At 43.3% G+C, this 22438-nt stretch overlaps 1 protein-coding gene across 15 annotated transcripts in view; it reads right to left on the minus strand.

Moving 5' to 3' along the window:
• DST (dystonin) overlaps positions 1–22438 on the minus strand; it is a 546107-nt gene that overhangs the window by 452891 nt on the left and 70778 nt on the right. Inside the window, exon 1 of one of the 15 annotated variants that reach the window (XM_075861974.1) lies at positions 16323–16588. The exons of the other annotated variants lie outside the window; for them this stretch is intronic. Coding sequence (XP_075718089.1) covers positions 16323–16422 — 100 coding nt within the window. The 5' untranslated portion in view covers positions 16423–16588. Of the gene's footprint in view, positions 1–16322; positions 16589–22438 lie in introns of those variants that run through there. 15 annotated transcript variants of the gene reach the window in all.

Below are 22438 nucleotides of genomic sequence, written 5' to 3' on the forward strand. Positions count from 1 at the left end.
CTGTATCAAACTCGGACCCTCCGGATTCTTCCAAGCCATAATCACAAGCTGCCTAGCACAGAAAAGTACAAATCGAAAAAATATCTTATCATAATGATTTGGTATGACTTCATTCATAATACCCAAGCGACACATCTGAGGTGTAAGGTTCGGTTCACACTGAGTTTTTTTACGAGGTTTTTGATGCGGAAACTGCGCCGCAAAACTCGCCAACAACCGGCCGAAAATGCCTCCCATTGAATTCAATGGGAGGCGGAGGCGGTTTTCTCCCACGAGCCATTTTTACAGAGAGAAGGGACATGCCCTATCTCCGCGCGGTTACGCCTCTGACCTCCCATTGACATCAATGGGAGGCAGAGAAAGCGTATTTTTGCTCAATGGCTGCGGGCGAAAAACGCAGCGAAAATCGGTGTGCAGGCAGAGGAAAATCTGCCTCAAACTTCCAAACGGAAATTTGAGGCAGATTCTCCACCTGCAAAAAACCCAACCTAAGAAGTCGCGGAAAATCATAATGAGCATGGAGAAACTCCACTACTTCCGACCAAAAGGGGGCCACTCTGGGGACATACCCTCACACAGTGTAAATAAGTACAGACTAACTGTAATCTACATACATCGCTGAGTAAACTTGCAAATATATTGGGGGATATTTACTAAGCAAACTGTGCCAAAATTCTGACACAAATTGTGGCAAAAAAGTGAGTGCATAGCGTTTTCTACACTTATTATGTTTCAGACTAGGACTGGGCAATTAATTTTTAAAAAAACCTGAAACCAACGTTATTTTGCGCATTTCTTTTTTTTTTTTTGGTTTGTTTTTTTCCCCCCAGTTTCAACTGTTTCAACTCTATCTGTGTCCTAAATATTAGTGTATGTTAACTTGAATTATATATGTCATGCACCATTTTCCCCAACCTATAAATTCATGCATTCTACCACACGTTTAATAAATCTCCTCCATTGCATAACTTCTCTTTTACAGGTTATGTGTTAGGCTACATTCAGACGTGGCGGAATTCCGCTCCGGACAGTCCGCAGTGGAATTCTGGTCAGCTTCTTTCTAAAAAAAGGGGATGTCTTCATAAAACAGCCCTCGCAATGCTTGCACAGTGCTTGCTCTGATGATTGGTACTCTTGGAGAGTTTACCTACTATGGACTGTACTGTAATCTGATGTAGGATAAATGTTGCATTATAAAAGCTGAACTCATCGGTTAGCGATCTGTGTGATGAAAAGATTGTCTAGTATTTCCAATAAGAAACAGCAGATTTGTAAATGCAGCATTGGACTATAATACAAGTTCAAACTCAAGATCAGTGCAAATAAGTTATGCAATATAATTACTAATACCCAACTTATTTATATAATATGTAAAAAGGTGTTTAAAGTTGGATATTTGTTTGAAGTATGAACGTGACAATATCACAGATTTATTAAAGGGGTTGCCGAGGAGCAGATATAACAACATATAAAGACTGAACAGTGTCATAAAATTATGTCATAATAATATTATAAACTCAAAATCAAATGTTTGGATTTTATTTAGGGTGTATTCACACAGTGTCTTTTTGCTGCAGTTTTATTCTCTTGTATGATATATCTTAGAATTCCGATGAAAGGACTCTTTCACCGCACCCTCTACACTAAATCTATGCAAGCTAATTCATTATGCTAAGCTTTAAGATTTACAACAATGTTCCCTATGTTTCCCTGACCTGATAGCACAGCTTTCCCTGAGATATTACAATACAGGAGCTACAACCTGGAAACAACATGGTTACCGCAACGTTAGAAAATTCTTAAGAGCATCTGCTCTATTTCTTTCATTCTGTCGGACAGGACAAGAGGGAGGTCACATGAGAAGAGGGACAGATTTCTCATGCTAATCATCTACATGGAAACATTGAAGCCGTGAAAGATGGATTCAGTCACTTCACATAAGGCCTTATTCACAATAACGTGTGATACGTCTGTGTGATGGGCGTTGAAATAACGACCGTTACACAAAACTATATAATTCAATGTGGCCATTCACACGCTCGTTGTTTCAACGGACCATGTGAAGGGTCCGGGAGAAAATAGGACATGTCCTATTTTTTCACACTTCACGCATCCCTCCATAGAGTAGTCTATGAGGGATGCATGATGTCTGGTCCCGCAGCGCAGAGCACGGATGCACCTCGAACGTGATAAATGGCCATTTTTCACGTCCGAGATGCGCACCGCCTGTGTGAATCTAGCCTAAAAGGTGAAAATAAATTGGATATTCATTGTGTCCAACCGATGAACTTTCACTACACAATCTAAACTACATTAATGGTGGGATGCCATAGTACTACATATTGCTTGGACACAAATTTGGGAGGGCATGGCTTGAGAATTAAGGCCTTTTACAAGGGCCAATTTACAAGCAAACGAGCATTCACAGAACGCTTGTTCCCAATAATTGCCCTGTGTAAACAGGGCAGCGATCAGCTCGTTCATTGGCTGATTATATCGTTTATGCTGCCTAAAATATTATCATTGTCAGCAGCACAACAGGGAGACGCGCTGCCAACATGATAGGGATGTGTGGGGATGAGTGATCGGAGTAAAGAGCGCTCCTCCCCATACATAAATCATTGTGAAAAAAGGAGCAAACGTGTGCCGATCAATGATCTCTCTCGTTGATCAGTGCTCGTTTACACGGCCCACATCGAGTCGTGTAAGAGGACCCTAAGGGCATGCCCACACGTGGCGGATTTCCTCCGCAACTGTCCGCATCAATGCCGCACAGAATCTGCGTTGCAGATTCTGCGGCGGATCTGCCCAAAATGTGCAGTAAATTGATGCGGACTAGCTGCTGCGGACTGCGGTAAAAGTGCTTCCCTTCTCTCTATTATCAGTGCAGGATAGAGAGAAGGGACAGCACTTTCCCTAGTGAAAGTAAAAGAATTTCATACTTACCGGCCGTTGTCTTGGTGACGCGTCCCTCTTTCGGCATCCAGCCCGACCTCCCTGGATGACGCGGCAGTCCATGTGACCGCTGCAGCCTGTGATTGCCTGCAGCCGTCACTTAGACTGAAACGTCATCCTGGGAAGCCGGACTGGAGACAGAAGCAGGGAGTTCTTCTATTTTTTTGACAGGTTGCTGCATATTGGGATCGGTAGTCACTGTCCAGGGTGCAGAAACAGTTACTGACGATCGCTTAACTCTTTCAGCACCCTGGACAGTGACTATTTACTGACGTCGCCTAGCAACGCTCCCGTAATTACGGGAGCCCCATTGACTTCCTCAGTCTGGCTGTAGACCTAGAAATACATAGGTCCAGCCAGAATGAAGAAATGTCATGTCAAAAAAGCAAGACGCATCCGCAGCACACATAACATGTGCATGACAGCTGTGGACTTCATTGCGGAATTTAGAATCTCCATTGAAGTCAATGGAGAAATTCCGCCATGAGTCCGCAACCAGTCCGCCACTGGTCCGCAACATCCATTGTATGCTGCGGACACCAAATTCCGCACCGCAGCCTATGCTCCGCAGCGGAATTTTCAGCCTCGTCTAAACGAAGCCTACTAAAAAGAAGTGGAAGGCAATGGAGAAACGGCTCCGCTGCGGATTAAAGCTGCGGAGTGTCCGCAGCGGAATTCAAGAGCAATTCCACCACGTGTGGCTTTGCCCTTACACTTCTTGCACACGTGAGAGTTCGGGCCATGAAAAACAGCCCATGTGTCGGACAGATTTCCTGGCCTAACTGTGGTGCAGGTGAACGGGATTCCTGGAATCATAGACATGTACGATGCTAGGAGTCTCTGCCTCCTCACGGAACTGCTGTTTCGTACTGAACAAAATGATACACTACGGAACAGCAGCGGAAAATACAGGGACTCCTAGCATCATAAATGTCTATGATGGCAGGAGTTCCGTTCACCTGTACCATGGTCAGGCCAGGAAATACAGCCGACACTCGGACCGTTTTTCACGGCCCGATCTTGGTCGTGCGCAAGAGGTATTACTGATACTGATTCTCCTTTTCAATTCATAGACAGCCTGGCCTTGAGCTGATGTGGCCTGAATTCCTAATGGGCCATCTCAGCATTGAACTTTTTGCTGTTGAGACATTGTATGGCCTGAACTTTGTTCTTAACCTTTTCCTAACTCAAATTATATGAAAAAAGGCAAAAATGACAATGCGTTATCTTAGGTAGCGTATGACTTTAGAAACAATACTACCTAGATTGCATTAACTCTGCTCTTACCAACTAACAACTTTCAAAAACATTTATTGCCACTGTAAAATATATTTCAATTAAATGTTTTTGAAAATTCACACAAATGCTACATGAACGTTTATATATTTAGCTCAAGTACCAAATATTTGCATATATTTTTCCCAAGAAGACAACCCCTTTTCAAATGGAAGCGGACACTGGCGCGACTTCTCTAACGTAAAGCGGCATGTGACCAGAATTGTCTCCTGTGCAGGTGCACTATGTAAGTGCTGATTAAAATGATAACTTTGTTCAGAAATATGTATCTTCAATTTCAAATATTCAAAATATTTACTTTACATAATAATCTATGGGAGGCTTAAAAGTGAGTGATATATCGTAAAATATCACATGGGATGTCATGTTTGTGGAATAAAGTGAATGAATGTGAATTCTGACCTCATGACCAACTGCAATGGCTGTATATACTGTATTTATACAATCGTGCACATTCCTGAGGTGTGAAGTCCTGGGAATGTAGTCTAGTCTGTTCTTACACAGAACATGGCAGAGAAAATCAACTCTTTGTTAAACTCTCCATAAAGGACCCTTTTCACAAAGCCGCTGAAGCCTGATATAATGGAGCTGCATTCACATTTGGCACTTATAAAATAATGTGTTCGACAGACACCGTATTTAGGAAAAAGTAGTGCAAGATATACAGTTATGCATGTACCTAGAACATTCTGCATAACGGAAAACTAAAGGAAAACTTCACGCAAGAACAGGGGCATTAACCAGTTCAGGACCGGGCTATTTTGAGCCTTCAGGACCAGACACCGTTTAGCCCTTTTTAGCACGCGTTAGTTAAACGGCTATAACTTTTTTATTTGTTGGGCTAGCGACGTGATTTTTGCAATTGTTTTTTCCGTAGACAATGCATGTTTCTTATCATTTTTATACACATCCTTTTTGCTATTTTAGAATTTTTATTCTTAAAGTTTGAAAATAATAGTAAAAAAATAAGCTTTTTTACATTTCAGCAATTTTTTTGGGGTAATAACATAGTTTTACCCTAAAATAGACCTTTTATTTGTGATCGTCATTGTCTACCCTAAATTTGAATATATTACATGTCTATATTAGGGTGATTGGGTCCGGGCTAGCATTACGACAATGATTGGAAGGGGGTGACGTTTTTTTGGGGGTGGGTATTTTAAGTGTATTTATTATTAAAAATGTTTGTACTTTACTTTTATTTTTTTATTATTATGTTCTGTCTCTCAAAAGGTCTAAAAAGAGCTTTGGGGAACTTTATATATATATATATATATATATTTTATCTTTCTTTTACACCAGGCTTTTCCCCTGTAACTGGGGCTGCACAGCAGTGCTAGTTACAGGGGAAATCATCCCTCTCATAGTGACGATTATCACTAACTGGGCTGTGCTGGGTCTAGTAAGACCCAGCAGCAGTCTGTCACTAACGCCACCCAGCGATCATGTGACCAGTCACATGAACACCAGGAGCAATAGAGACAGCGGCGCGGCCGCTGCCTCTATTCCTATACACAGCGTTCATTGTAAAAGAGATCGGAGAAGACAGAAGCAACGAAAGCTGCTTCCATCTTCTCCTCAGGGTCCCCGGCAGTCACTGACAGCCGGAGACCCGACATTCAGCTGCCCGATCGCTCGGGCAGCAAGTTAAAACCTGCGCCGTAAAAAGTCTATGGCGCAGGTTTTAAGGACCCTGACCGCTGGCCGTAAAAACACAGCCAGCGGTCGGGAACCAGTTAAGCAACTAAAAATATTCTCCAAGCACCCATGTCACAACAGCTGATTGACGGGGGTGCCAACAGTCGGACCCCCACCGATCTAATATTGATGGCCTGTCCTAAGGATAGGCCATCAATTTAGTAACCTGGATAACCCCTTTACCAGAACTATGACAGCTCCATTGTGACACCAAGCCTGGTGGATCCCATTTAATTTATAATGGGTCAGTCAGTTTCGCATCAGGGTTTGTGAACGCAGCGTTCTTTGCCAAGCAGAAAAAAATCTGCCTAAAAATTTCTTCCGGATTTTTGAGACAGATTTTGAAAGCAAGCATTTTTTGATGTTTTTTAAGCGGTGTTTGACAAGTTTTATTTTTTGCGGTTTTTAAAAAAAAATTGAAAATGCAAAAACTGCTCCAAATGAATAGTGCAGTTATTTGCCACCTCCCATTGATTTCACAGGAGGTTCAGAGGCGGAAACCCCTCCAAGATAACGCTTAACACCTTTACCTCCCATTGAAAACAATGGAGGGATATTTGGGGCATTTTTTGGTGCTGTTCCGATGTGGTTTATACCTCAAAATGAGCGGTAACAAAACGCAGTTGGAACAGGGCCTAAGAATAGAACAGCAGAATACACTATATTTGCTATCAAAAAGTAACAGAAACCCAACTGAATGGAGACTAAGAACAGTGCGAATGGAGAGGGGGATTATATGTGACAGAACTTTAAATGTACATCGTTCAGCCATAACATTAAAACCACTGACGGGTGAAGTGAATAACATTGATTATCTTGCTACAATGGCGCCTGCCATGGGGTGGGATATATTAGGAGGCAAATGAACAGTCAATTCCTGAAGTTGATGTGTTTAAAAGTAGGAAAAATGGGAAAGTGTAAGGTTCGGAGTCACTTTGACAAGAGACAAATTGTGATCAATAGACCACTTGGTTTAGAGCAGGGGTCTCAAACTCGACCGGGTAAGTGGGCCACATATAGAAAAAGTGTGAAGTTGACGGGCTGCGTTACTTTCAAATTTGATACATTACAAAGTTATTGTTAATTAATTAGTTATTTGAACTACTATAACACTATATTACTATAATACTACATTACTATAACAATACTACATTACTATAATAATAGCGCTAGGTTTAAACCGAAAATTTGCGAGATTTCTCCACGTGCTTATTTCAACAATCCACTTTTACAGTTTAAAGAGGCTCTGTCACCACATTATAAGTGCCCTATCTCCTACATAAGGATTGGCGCTGTAATGTAGATGACAGTAATGCTTTTTATTTAAAAAAACGATCTTTTTTCACAACGTTAGGAGCGATTTTGGTTTATGCTAATGAGCTTTCTTAATGCCCAAGTGGGCGTATTTTTACTTTCAACCAAGTGGGCGTTGTACAGAGGAGTGCATGACGCTAACCAATCAGCATCATGCACTCCTCTCCATTCATTTACACTGCACTAGCGATATAGCTATATCGCTATGTGCAGCCTCATACACAAACCCTAACATTACTAGTGTCCTGATAATGAATACACATGACCATCCAGCCTGGACGTCATGTGTACTCAGAATCCTGACACTTCTGACTCTTTTTTTGTGAGATTTCGGCAAGTGAAACCAAATCTCGTTTAGCTCCGTAATCTTGCGAGATTTGGTTTCACTTGCCGGAATCTCACAAAAAAAGAGTCAGAAGTGTCAGGATTCTGAGTACACATGACGTCCAGGCTGGATGGTCATGTGTATTCATTATCAGGACACTGTAGTAATGTTAGGGTTTGTGTATGAGGCTGCACATAGTGATATAACTATATCGCTAGTGCAGTGTAAATGAATGGAGAGGAGTGCATGATGCTGATTGGTCAGCGTCATGCACTACTCTGTACAACGCCCACTTGGTCGAAAGTAAAAATACTCCCACTTGGGCATTAAGAAAGCTCACTAGCATAAACCAAAATCGCTCCTAACGTTGTGAAAATAGATCGTTTTTTTAAAATAAAAAGCATTACTGTCATCTACATTACAGCGCCAATCTCCTTATGTAGGAGATAGGGCACTTATAATGTGGTGACAGAGCCTCTTTAAGTGTCGCTAAATGAAGTGCGGCAGTTCAGTTGGCAGCATTTGGCAGACACGCAAATGTCAAAATTAGGCAGCCCCTTTTTAGTCCTCTATAGATACTGCCACAGTGCCCTCTGCAGATGCTGCCACAGTGCTCTCTGCAGATAATGCCACACATACCCCTTGTAGATAGTGCCACAGACACTCCCAGTAGATAGCTCCATTGGGGCTCCCTCTAGGAGTGGAATCCCCAGCCAGAGCGTTGCCGATGCTTTGGCCAGGGATTCCTCTACTGGAGGAGCCCTTGATGTCACTGTTCATACACAGTGACGTTAGGAGATCCTCCTGGACTGGAATGTCATGTCAGGGGCAACCCCAGAGCCGGTGTCCCAGAGCTGAGCACTAGTATAGGCTCTGCTCCGGAACTCTGGGGAAGCAACTGACATCAGTGTCCATATATGGACAGTGATGTCAGGGGCTTGCCCAGAGCTGGAGTCCCGGAGCAGAGGTGATTCTAGCACCCTGCCTGGGATTCCAGCTCTGCTCCTGACATCACTGTTCATATATGGACAGAGATGTCAGGGGCAACCCCAGAGCTGCAGTCCCAGGCAGAAAGCTACTAGCGCTCCTACTAGGACTCCAGCCGTGCTCCTGACATCACTGTCCAGTTCTGGGGAAGCCCTAGACATCGCTGTCCATATGTGGACAGCGATGTCAGGGGATTCCAGAGTCCCGGAGCAGAGCCTATGCTAGCGCTCTGCCCGAGACTCCGCTCTGGGGAAGACCCTGACAAAACTGTCCATATATGGACAGCGATGTCAGGGATTTCCACGGAGTCCCGGAGCAGAGCCGATACTAGCGCTCTGCCCGGGACTCCGCTCTGGGGAAGATCCTGACAAAACTGTCCATATATGGACAGCGATGTCAGGGATTTCCACAGAGTCCTGGAGCAGAGCTGATACTAGTGCTCTGCCCGGGACTCCGCTCTGGGGAAGACCCTGACAAAACTGTCCATATATGGACAGCGATGTCAGGGAATTCCACAGGGTCCCGGAGAAGAGCCTATGCTAGCGCTCTGCTTGGGACTCCGCTATGGGGAAGACCCTGACATCGAGTGTCCATTCATGGACAGCGATGTCAGGGATTCCACAGAGTACCGGAGCAGAGCCGATACTAGCGGCTCTGTGTCCCGCGGGCCACAGATGACAACCTCAGGGGCCGCATGCGGCCCGGGGGCCACGTGCTTGAGACCCCTGGTTTAGAGCATCTCCAGAATGGCTTAAGGAGCATTAAAGGTATGCAGTGGTTAGTACCTACCAAAAGTAACCAAAGGACAAACAACCGGTAAAAGGGTCATGGGCAAAAAAGACTAATTGATAGGCGTGGGGAGTGAAGGCTAGCCCATCTGGTCAGATCCCAGAGGAGCTACTATAGCACAAATTACTGAAAAAGTTACTGCTAACTATGAAAGAAAGGTGTCACACACAGTGCATTGCATCTTTCTACATATGGGGCTGCCTAGTCACATAGCATTCAGATTGCCCATGCTGACTCCTGTCCACTGCCGATAGCACACAAAAGGGGCACGTGAGCATCAGGACTGGACAATGGAGCAATGGAAGAAGGTGGCCTAGTCTGAGGAATCACGTTTTCTCTTACATCATGTGGACGACCAGGAGCGTGTGCGTTGCATACGTGAAGAAGAGATGGCACTGGCATGCACTATGGGAGAGAACATGCAGGTGGCAGCAATGTTCTGCTGGAAAATCTAGGGTCCTGGCATTCATGTGGATATTACCACCTACTTAAACATTGTTACAAAACAAGTGCAACCTTTTATGGCAATGGTATTCCCTAATGACAGTGGCATCTTTCAATGGGATAATGCGCCAGACCACACTGCAAAATGTGTTCAGAAATTGTTCGAGGAACATGACAAAGTGCTCAAGGTGTTGACTTGGCCTCCAAATCACCCAGATCTCAATGTGATCAAGCATCTGTGAGATGTGCTGGAAAAAAAAGTCTAATCTATGGAGGCTCCGCCTCGCAATTTACATGATACTTGGTGACATCTGCTATACACTAAAATGAATTAAGTAATCTACCATCAATCTACCATTGACCAAAAGAAAAAGAATCCATAACCAAAGAAAAGGCAAAAGGAAATGTGAGTGAGGAAAAATTGTGATCTTGTGTTTTTATCACTAGTAAGGCCACGTTCAGACGTGGCGGAATTGCTGTTGATTTCTGCTGGGGACAGTCCGCAGTGGAATTCTGCAGCAGCCGTTTTTTACATTTGTTTCTATACATTTCAGTTCAGACGTTGCGGAAAATAACTGCGGAATTTAGGCTGTGGTGCAGAATTTCCCCTCCACAGCATGCACATTCTGTTGCAGAGAAGCAGCAGAATTTCACTACGGATTTCAGCCTTTGCAATGCAAAAACTGATATCTGTGGCAAATCCACTATGATCTCTGCAATGTCTGAATTACCTGTCAAATATGCAAATGTTGGTGCAGATTCGTTGCATAATTTCCCCGAATCTGCACCAACATTTGCAGCAGAAAAATTCTGCCACATGTGAACGTGGCCATGGGTCAATATTTGCTATCCACTATTACATTCAGTGTGACAACTATAGCCCACGTGCTTGACACACAAAACTGTAGACCCAAAATATTGTGAATTGTCAGGAAACACTTGCCTCAAACAACTGTTCAGTGATCATCACTAAGAATATGGGAAAACAGCTGTAGACAAACGTTAACGATAGTCTCAGTGCTCGAGATTCCATACAACTAAGCTTACAAGCCTACATCCATGTGGAATTATTCACCACTGAACAAACGGACACGCATTCCACATGATGCTGTGTCATGTCATTCCAAGACTGTGGGCCCAGGACAGAAGTCCTACAGCTGACGCCGCTAGTCTACACAGCACAACAGCTGAAGCCTGGAAGACCAAGCTGAAATGTATTCTACATGAAAGTGGTGGAAACAGCTCCATAATGCTCAAGAAGACAATTGTCGAAGGATAATGGGATTAGGTGTTAAGGAGAGAGGGTGATGAATCACAACTACTATTGGTCCTGAGCTCCCACGGCATATGACTTGTTTGGGTTCTCCAAGTCACTAGCAGGAGACACAGCATGCTCCTTGAATACATGATACGGCAAGGACAAACCCCCAAGGGGTCTTATGTAGCCACATACCTTATGTACCCATCACTGAGAAATGTATGATTTTCTTCCTGGTACTCTGATCACCTACCACTGTGAAACATACAGGTAGAATAAATGGCTAACCATGAGATGAGCCACAGTGTGTCTACAATAAGAAAATTAGACGGTCAACGCCACTGAGATAGAAACCAACCACCAATGTATGCATTGCTTCTATATATTAGAGAATAATCCTGGCAGGTAGAAAACACATCTTCTGGCAACATCCATGTCTAAACCACCCAAATTAAAAAGAAGAAAAACACTAATGGTATGTTCACACGGCTTATTTTCTGATGTTTTTCGGGCCGTAAACGGCCTCCAAACGGCCGACAAATCGGAAGCAGAACGCCTCCAAACATCTGCCCATTGATTTCAATGGGGAAAACGGCGTTCTGTTCCGACGGCCTGATTTTTTACGCGGCCGTTTTGAAAAAGAAGAGCATGTCACTTCTTGAGCCGGTTTTGGAGCCGTTTTTCATAGACTCTATAGAAAAACAGCTAAAAAAAAATGGCCGTTAAAAACGGCACAAAAAACCGCAACTCGTTCTATGCAAGTCGCAAATTGCGCAAGAAAATGTGACTTTTGTGCCATTTGTGCCACTCACACAACTTTTCTAATAAGTGGGTGGAGCTTAACTGAAGGGGCAGGGTCATCCACGGACCAAAAAATTTACTGTCTGTTACGCCAGAAAATAGCTTCAAAAATAGCGCAAATCTACGCCAGCAGACTGACAATGAAAATACTGGTCATCACAGGACTAAGGCGCTCCTGCTGGGTCTATTGCTAGACAATGGACCACATTGGCCCTAAAACAGTGACATGCAACAAATTTATTATAGTAAACTAAATGAAAATGGCGCAAAATATATCCCAAATCTATGCCTACTCATAGCAGGTATTTCTTTCCACGTTTTTGTCACAGAGTTTAAAAGTCACCTAATTTATTAAAAAGACTGGCCTAAAAATTGCCAGTCTTAATAGATGTGGGCCAATGACCCAAAACATGCAGGTGCTACCTAACCAACAGAGCACATACAAAATATGCGCACACACACACAAACACGTATATTCACCTATTCTAATGTCAGTCACTGACCAAACAAATATTTTGAAGACACATATCATCGGTATAGCAATATCAGCAGGAAATCCGCCATCTATGACCTTTGGTGATTATAATTATGTGCATCGCTTCCCACTACTGCAAGTCTGATCTACTGGTTCGGAAAACTTATCATACATGCATTCACATTTTTCCTTGGCTCTCGGTGATAAATGTAATGATTGTAGATTGAAATGCCAAATACTATGAAAAAAATAAACATGGTCAAAATCGTTAGTATTGTAGTCCATTTTTTTTCATGTGTGGCCATTTTGGGATGAGTGTCCAGAAACAAACAGTAGAATGCATGACCAGCTTAAAGGCTATGTCCACCTTCCCAACCAATTTTTGTATTTATTGCCCTAATGCATCTAGAATTAATATAAGGCTGCTTTGCAAAGTCTTCATTAAAAACATTCTACCCTTTTGTCTATACAACTCCTATGCAGACCTATGTGTCTCCATAGTAACACCTTACAAACAAGCCCTGTATAGTCTGATCTTGCAGTAATACCCCCTTTTATCTGTCTTCTACTTTTTATAACCTAATGTATACTAGCAAGAAGTTGGGGAACAAATGGAAGAAAGTGTGTATGCAGGAACCGGCTACACAGGGATTGTTTGTAGTCTGTTACCATGGAGACACATAGGACTGTATAGGAGCTGTAGACACAAAACGGTAGAACATGTGTAATGAAGATTATTTGCAAAGTTGTTTTATTTCAAATACATTGGAGCAACAACAACAACAAAAATTGGTTGCAAGGGTGTACATAGTCTGGGAATACATGAAATATATGTAAAAAAAAAAAAATAATCATAAAATCATGTGCTTACATTAAAAGCAGCCAATAGCCTTGAACATCCACTAGTCTGATACCTTCTGGCTGGTAGTTATATATGTGTGCGGGACTGCTCAATACTTGAAAAGGATGTTGTATCTCATCAGCAGTAAGATTGTTAACAGATGAGATCATCTATATATAAAGTCAGCATCTCTAAAAACCCACCAGTGATGTCATACTATAGGGACTACTATAAAGAAAGCCAGAAAGTCTCGAAAACCCTATATAACATACTTAATGTGTTTCCCAGACATCTCATTATTCCTGCCAGGTGCAATATTACTATAAATTCCTCTAAGCGAGGAGGCGACAGTACCTTGTAAGCCAGCAGTATTAATATGTGTCCAGAGACCAACAAGCGGTCCAGTTACCAAGGCTTTCCATACACTCGGCAATTCATCAAGTGTGTGAGTTGGTGGGGATGACTTTATGACTTGTATTGGCAAAACTTCTGTCCACTAATGAGATGTATGACGGGTGGTTAGAAGGCACACATCATACCCTCTTACTTAGTCCTTATTCACACTAATGTGTTATACGTCCAAAACAACAGCTATCACACGGACCTATGTAATTCAATGGGGCCGTTCATACGCCCGCTGTTTCAACGGACCATGTGAAGGGTCTGGGAGAAAATAGGACATGTCCTATTTTTTTGCGCTTCACGCATCCCTCCATAGATACTAGTCTATGGGGGATGCGTGATAACGCATCCTGCAGGGAAAAGCACGGATGCAACACATGCGCAACGCCCGTGTCAATCTAGCCTTAGGGTGGGTGCTAAATGGCTGTATATTTTGGATGTATATTTTGTATATATGAATGGAGAAATATCAGAATATTATTTTTTATCTATCTTTCTTGGATATCCATAGTCTTCAAGTTCAGTCTCATAATTCTGAATAATAATGCACTTATTGTATACTGCATTCATCGTTGTGCCCTCTCTGATTCAGAGTGTTTCAGTATTTGGCGGAGGCTAAAGCTCATCCGATACTGGAAACAAAAGATTTCTTGTAAGGCAAAAAGACCAGTTTTGTACTTTATATTTAAAAATTGAGCCCAGTAATATTTCATACAGTGGAGTCATCTGTTCAGTAAAAGGATCAATTGGCAGTGACTAAACAATAGTGTGTCCATAGGTGAGATGCCATACACTGGCGTAGGGCTGGGACACCATGCAAAGTTGTCTTCTGGCTCACAGCAGTGATGTAAGGGCATATGTTCCACATAAGACACATGTGTGTACATACGGTATGTAGATGAATGGCTGCTCGCCATTACAGAACTGAACGTGACCGCGATTCCAGCAGATAAATGAGAAGAACCATTAGATAAACGTGCTGAATCTTTTATTAGAACATTCGTCAGGCACATTTGCTACAATCCGAGAACGCTTCCCAGAAAAAAATCACTCAGCAGCAAAAAAGGAAATGGAACAATTGGCCAATTTTTTGTTAGTTGCTACAAGTGTCAAAAGTGACCAAGGACGATATGTGATGTGTGTCAAAATGGTTATCAGCAAGGGCGCCCATTGTCTTACCACCGCGATTATGTGCCATTCAGGAAACACATTGCTCTATACCTGGAGACTTGTTTTGGTACAGTACCTATGTTTTTGTGTTATAAAGGTTATTGCCACAACAGATTCAATTCTTTATTATCCTTAGGGTATGTTCACACGGCTTATTTTCAGACGTTTTTCGGCCCGGAATATGGCTGAGAATACGGGGGGCTGAACACCTCCAAACATCTGCCCATTGATTTCAATGGGAAAAACGGCGTTCCGTTCCCAGGGGGCGTTCTTTAAGCGATCGTTTGTAAAAACGGCACGTAAAAAAAACGCAGTAAAAAAGTGCATGCCACTTCTTGAGCCGTTTTTGGAGCCGTTTTTCATTGTCTCAATAGAAAAACAGCTCCAAAAATGGCCGTAAAAAAAGCATCAAAAAATGCCTGATGCATAAAAAACCGCTGTAAATCAGAAGCTGCTTTCCCTTGAAAACGGTTCCGCATTTTACAGCCGATTTTTGTTAGCCGTGTGAACATACCCTTATACTACACCATGAACGGGTGTTCTATGGTAACATCAGGCAAAAATGGTTATACCAAAGGGATAAAAAAAAAACCTCATCTACACACAATCCGCATCCACACATCAGTAGGCATCAGCTTGGTATAATATCTTTACACTGGTACAGATGCCCCTACAGCTCCATCACCCATAGCCTCAAACAAACAATCACGTGACTTCTGCCATGTCAAGAAAGGCACTGATAGGGTGTGGTGCAGGGTATGAGGGCACAGTTTTTACCTAGTATCATATAGAACAGTTATAAATATTAGTGTTACACAGTGATACAATGACCAGCGACTAACAACGTGTCCATCTCTTCTTAACCTGATAAATGTTTAATACTCTTCATTTTGCACATGAAATCCGATTGTAATACGGTAAGGGAGAAAGCTCATCCTGAGCAAGTAGATGAGAATGTGAGTGTAATCTCCGGGGGGTGACGGCATGAGCCACACAGGCAACAATAAAAGGGCAGGGTCCTTACTGAGCTGCAATCAGATTAACGGTATCTTGGCATAAAGGCAATTAGCGGCTGGTCACAGGCGCTGCCTCTCCTAAGACTATAATGGTATTACCCTGCTATACCCACACATGGGCCTGAATGGATGTGGCCTGGCACCTTGCTGGAAATACCTTGCTGGTGATCAGCTGTGCCACATCTTATTCCACATACTGATATAAAGTCAGACAACAGCAGGGGTAATAAACAGCACTGCCAGTAACACTACAATATCTGTGTGTTCCTGCCAGCACTACCAGTGGACAGGACAAGCACCAAACACAAAGCTGCTATTATATAAGACGGTCATTCTTCTGTACCTGCCAGCCTGTGCACTTGTTATATAGGGCAGTGCCTACTCATTGGGAATGATACATAATAAATGCCTGGCATGCTGTAGTATCCCAATATGTGCTGCTGCCTCCTTATCTGCAGTAACTGACACTCGCTGGCTGCTGCTATTTTAGGTGAGTGCCCTTCTCCATGCACGGTACCAACAGCAAGAGTGGTGCCCTCTGTGCCCAATACCTTTATATCTTTCCAGCACGTCCTCATAGGCCTGAAGATATTCCTGCTCTTCACTGCGGTGCTGCGAGGACGACGAGGCGCTCGCCTTATAATAAGCCATGGCTGAACTTTGCGCACCGGCTGTCTGTGACCAGTGTACACCCGGGCTCCGGCCACCACCACAGACAATCTGAGACGTGAGGGGGCGGAGGGAGGGGAGAGCTGTCACTCGAAACGCCCAGTCTGTCCCTATCCTCCTCCCGTTCCACACAGTGACCAGGGTCCCAGCTGTCACAGGACTTCTCCGGGGTCTCACTGACAGTCAGGGCTGCGCATGGACTGGGCGGTGTCCGGGGCATTACACAGCTCTTCCGAGAATCCCCCCTCTTTCTGCGAGACTGATAGTACCGCCCACAGCTATAAAATGCTGGAAGATGAAACCAATCCCTCACTTATGCTACTGGAAGCATCTCCTCAGCTACTGTCATCCCTCTGGGGAGACGCGGCGGACACACAGACACATCACTGCGTGTATCTGCACTATAATGAGGAAAAAGTGGCTTACTAGAGGGAAGCAATCTCATGTAATAACCGAACTGTAGCCCATTTATTTAACCCTGAAGACTACAACACAGGCAGAAGCAGGAATGTGAGGTGGTCAATAAGTACAATTCTTGTACTCCCCACTAATCATATTACATCAATGTGAAGAACTACAAAGACTTGTAACATATTCCACAGCGTTTTACACAACTATGAGGCTTCCTTCACACACACTTTTTGTGTGGCGTTTTTTTTTTTTAGTTAGGCCTCCTTCACTCAGAAAATGTCTGCCGTTTTAGACTGCTTAAAAAAATCCGATAGCGTTTTTAAAATAAAATATGCATTTTTGAAAAAAAAAAACAATAACTGACAGAGATACAAAAGGACATCCCAGATTTGTTTCCATATCCAGCCTGTCAGCCTCACCCCAGGAAATACTGGGAAGTGCCGCTGTGGAAAATACCTCACACATGCCCACATCCATGCCAAGCATCACAGGTGCACTGCCAGGGGGCAGGTCCAGTGCCACAAATGACAAGAGAAGCACCTAATATAATATTAATAGCACATGGCTAAATTAACTATTTCACAGCCTGGCAAGTGGGACATAGTACAGAGGGTAATAAACAAAACACTTATAAAATGAAGAAACTTTTAATAATGGCACCTACCGATGATTCTCATATGCCCAGTTGGTGCAACTAAAAATCATCCAGTTCAGGCTGGGTTAACATGCAGCATTTTGCTGCGTTTCTTGCGGCATTTAAATTGCCATTTTTTTAGTTAAAAAACGCTGCGGCCAGTTGTAACTTTAAAGTCTGTAGTCAATTATTGAAATGGCTACAAACAAAGTCTTGTGGTTTGTGGCGATTTTGTAGCATTTTATTTTACATTTTGGCATTTTATTCTGGCATTCTTTCTCTAAATGGCAGAAAAATTGCGTGCTATCTTTCAAAATTAAAAAAACCACTAAAAACAATTGTAAAAAAAACACCATGTAAAACACTTTATACAAGTTTCTATCCAAGCTTTTAAAAGCACTTTAAAATGTGTGAAAAAGTTGTAAATTACAAGAAAAATACCCCGTGTGAAGGAGGCCTACGGCTGGATTCCCATGTGGTGTATTATAACTGCCGCGGACTTGCTATGGATTTCGCCCCCTTGAAATCCACATCAATTCCATGTTAAGTCTGCATCCAAATCCAAACCCGCATGCAACGCATCTGCAGTTTTTCGGGGGATTAACGGCATCTAACTTTGTGGCGGAAAAATATGCTATGTGGGAATCCAGCATTGCCCGACTACTCAAAACTCGAATTACGACCATTACACGAGTAGATTCAACAATAATGAGTGCCAGCCAATAAAAAACACATGTATGCATGTTGCGGAAAACCCCGCTGCGGACCATAGGCTGTGGTGCGGACTTTTCCCTCCGCAGCATGCACTGTCTGTTGCGGAGAAGAAGCGGAATTTCACTGCGGATTTCAGCCTCTGCAATGCAAAAGCTGAAATCTGTGGCAAGTCCGCTGTGTTTTCGGCAACGTCTGAATTACCTGTCAAATATGCAAGCGTTGGTGCAGATTCGTTGCGTAATTGCCCCAAATCTGCACCAACATTTGCAGCTGAAAAATTCGGCCACGTGTAAACGTGCCCTTATTTCCCCGCAATAGACTTTTGAGGAGGCAGCAGAATTTAGGGGAAAGGTCTCAGACTGCTGCCCCCTCCTATGTACAATAGGGGTAGTGGTAGTCTGAAGTAAACGATCTGATTGTGAAGGAAACAGAAAACAAGTAATAAAGTACAACCTCAATTGGTAAATCCTGCACAATATTATTTTGGACATAGATGAAGGCACACTAAAACAATTTAAACCTTGACATTCAATGCGTTTTTACATCAGCCTTGAGATCATCCTGCCTATTCCTCAACGGATGTACATTTCTATGTTACCATGTTTAAACTCTGGTTATAAATGAAAACCTTTGCTTTGCCTTGATATTTGCAAGTGTCAGGCTGGGTTCACACGACCTATTTCAGACGTAAACGAGGCGTATTATGCCTTGTTTTACGCCTGAAAATACGGCTCCAATACCTCGGCAAACATCTGCCCATTCATTTGAATGGGTTTGCCGACGTACTGTGCAGACAACCTGTAATTTACGCGTCGTCGTTTGACAGCTGTCAAAAGACGACGCGTAAAATTACAGCCTCGTCAAAAGAAGTGCAGGACACTTCTTGGGACGTTTTTTGAGCTGTTTTCTCATAGACTATTGAAAACAGCTCCAAAAACGGCCGAAAAAACGCCGCGAAAAACGTGAGCTAGGGTATGTTCACACGATGAGAGGCATTTACGTGTGAAAAGACAGACTGTTTACAGCTGCCTCGTTTCACACGTAAATGCTCCTCGTAATTTACGAGGCGTCTGAGACGCTCTGAGACGCTCGTAAATCTTGAGCTGTGCTTCATTGAGTTCAATGAAGAACAGCTCAAATTACGTGGCAAAGAAGTGCCCTGCACTTCTTTGCCGAGGCAGTCCATTTACGCGTCGTCGTTTGACAGCTGTCAAACGACGACGCGTAAATTACTGGTCGTCGGCAAACCCATTCAAATGAATGGGCAGATGTTTGCCGACGTATTGCAGCCCTATTTTCAGACGTAAAACGTGGCATAATACGCCTCGTTTATGCCTGAAAATAGGTCGTGTGAACCCAGCCTTGCTCAAAAAATGTCTGAAAATCAGGTGCTGTTTTCCCTTGAAAACAGCTCCGTATTTTCAGACGTTTTTGGCTCAGCGTGTGAACATACCCTCACTCCACCCGCTCCATGAGAAGAATGCTTCTGAGATGTGGTGGCATGGCTGTTGTTTTCTCCCTGCAGGTATGGCAGATGTTCTAGAACTAAAGAGCAGGGATGCGGGAGCAGGGTGCCAAGTCACCCCCACGGTAGCATTGTTCCATTCATAACAAATTATCCACTCAGCACTACAGTTTTTTGGCTGAAACTTGACATAGTGGGGAACATTATAAAAAGGTAAATTTACTGAATGTGTGCAAAATACAAAACTCAGAGCCTGAATGCATGAAAATGTGACGAAACCTCTATATCTTGGTCCCTGAAACCTGTCCATAAGAATTTCCAAAATTCATCGGCTTTCCCTCAACTCACTCAATCCCTCTACCAGTTCCCCAGTCTCACAAGTCCACTGCCTCAGGTTAACTTTTGATTTCACCCAGTCCTTCAAACCATACCTCCAAGTCCTTACCAGATCTTGCTTCCTCCACCTTAAAAAATCTCTTGAATCTGCTTGTTTTTCAACCTTAAGGGCATGTTCAGACGTGGCGGAATTTTTCCGCTGCAAATGTTGGTGCAGATTTGGCGCAATTACGCAACCAATCTGCAGCAACATTTGCATATTTGACAGGTAATTCAGACGTTGCAGATATCACAGCGGACTTGCCACAGATTTCAGTTTTTGCAGTGCAAAGGCTGAAATCCGAAGTGAAATTCCAATTCTTCTCCGCAGCAGTCAATGCATGCTGCCGAGGGAAAATTCCGAGCCTATGGTCCGCGGCGGAGTTTTCCGCAACGTCTGAACTAACTTTCCTAAAAATGTATAGAGACAAATGTAAAAAACGGCCGCTGGAGAATTCCACTGCGAACTGTCCGCAGAAGAATTCCACAGCAATTCCGCCACGTCTGAACCTGCCCTTAGCCAACAAAAATGCTAGTGCATGCCCTGATCATATCCCACCTAGACTACTGCAACATCCTTCTTTGTGATCTCCCCTGTAACACTCTTGTACCCCTCCAATCCACCCTCAACTCTGCTGCCAGTTTAACCCTTTCAAGACCAGACTAATTTTAATTTTTGTGCTTTTTTTTTCCCTCCTCGCCTTCAAAAAGTCATAACATTTTTATTTTTTCATTGACACAGCCATTTGAGGGCTTAAGTTTTACGGGACAAATTATACTTTCTAATGGCACTATTTAATAATAATGTGTGATGTACTGGGAAGCTGAAAAAAACTTCAGAAAGGGGAAAAAATAGCAGTTCCGACATTTTCTTATGGGTTTCATTTTTACGGTATTCAATCTACGGTGAAAATGACACGTTACCTTTATTCTGCGGGTCAGTACAATGACGGTGATACCAAATTTATATAGTTTTTGTTATGTTTTAGTACCTTTTAAACAATGTAAAATTTTGAAAGAAACTAAATTTTTTTTGCCATCGCCATATTGTGACCCCCGTAATTTTTTTATATTTCTGTGTATTTCTTTTTGTACGGGAAAATATGTAGTTTTTGTTGATACCATTTTGGGGTATGTCGGGCATTTCGCTCGCTTTTTATTAAAAAATTTTGGGCAGTTGAAGTGGCAAAAAAAATGCGATTCGGCAATTTTGATCTTTTTTCTAGCTATGATGTTCACTGTATTGGATAAATATTTTTATCGTTTGGGCATTTTCGGACGTGGGAATACCTAATGTGTTTATGTTTATTTATTTTTATATGTGATCTAGGGAAAGGGGGGTGATTTGATTTTTTATCATTTTTATTTTTTTTAAATATTTTTCTTACTATTTTCTAGCCCCCAAGGGGGCCTGAACAAGGCTCCCGGCCGCTATATGAATACACCGGATTCCACAATCATGCCGCTCGAGAGCCGGTGACAGGCGTCAAAGGGAAAGTAAAAACCCCTCAGATGCCGGTGGTCTGATCACAAGCATTACCGCTGGGTCCCTACCATGTAACACAGCAGAGACCCGATGGCTATGGCGCCCGCTCAGCTTCTGGGCAGGCGCCATGTTTAAATACACTTCCTCTACATAAATCTACAGATTAGCGACGGAAAGGGTTAATCCACATCTCCCTTCGTTCATCTACTGCCTTTACTATCTGCCACCCCCTTTACTGCCTACACATTGCCCCGGAATACATTTCAAAATACAATGACATATAAGGCAGTCCACAACCGGTCTTATATTTCTGGGACTGGTGTGTAACCTGCCCTTGTATCAGTAAGTATGGCCCTTTTCAAATAAATTTGATGCTATTTTCTGTGAGTTAGAATGACAAGTTTTTACAGTAAGGCTGTTAGGGATCTGCCAGGTACTTCATCTAGGTATACTCCTGGGATTAATCAATCCACACCTGAGGTCAGACCTGTTCGACTGACACCATCTCCCACCAACCAGGGTGGCAGGCTCAGGAGTGGGAGAGCCTATCGCGGCCTGGTCTGTCGGAGTTAGCTCCGCCCCCTGTCCTTTATTACCTGCCCTGTTCTCTCCCTCAGTGCTTGTAATTCTTTTGGATTCCTGGCCCCACTGCTGCTTGCTCCAGCCTGCTTCTGCCGTGCTTCTGCCTTGCTGCAGTTCTGCTTGACCTGCTTTGCTTTGCCCCTGGCTTGCTTCTGTCTCCGTGCCCGCTCGGGTGTACTCACTTCGTCCTGGTCCTGACTGTTCGTTCGCCGCTCCGTTTCCTCGTGGCGTTCCGTGGCTACTGCCCCTTCCCTTGCGTGTTCCCTGTTTGTTTTCCCGTGCACTTAGACAGCGTAGGGACCGCCGCCCAGTTGTACCTCGTCGCCTAGGG

This window comes from Rhinoderma darwinii, chromosome 4 (assembly GCF_050947455.1).
Source record: "Rhinoderma darwinii isolate aRhiDar2 chromosome 4, aRhiDar2.hap1, whole genome shotgun sequence".
In the NCBI taxonomy this organism is placed as follows: Eukaryota; Metazoa; Chordata; class Amphibia; order Anura; family Rhinodermatidae; genus Rhinoderma; species Rhinoderma darwinii.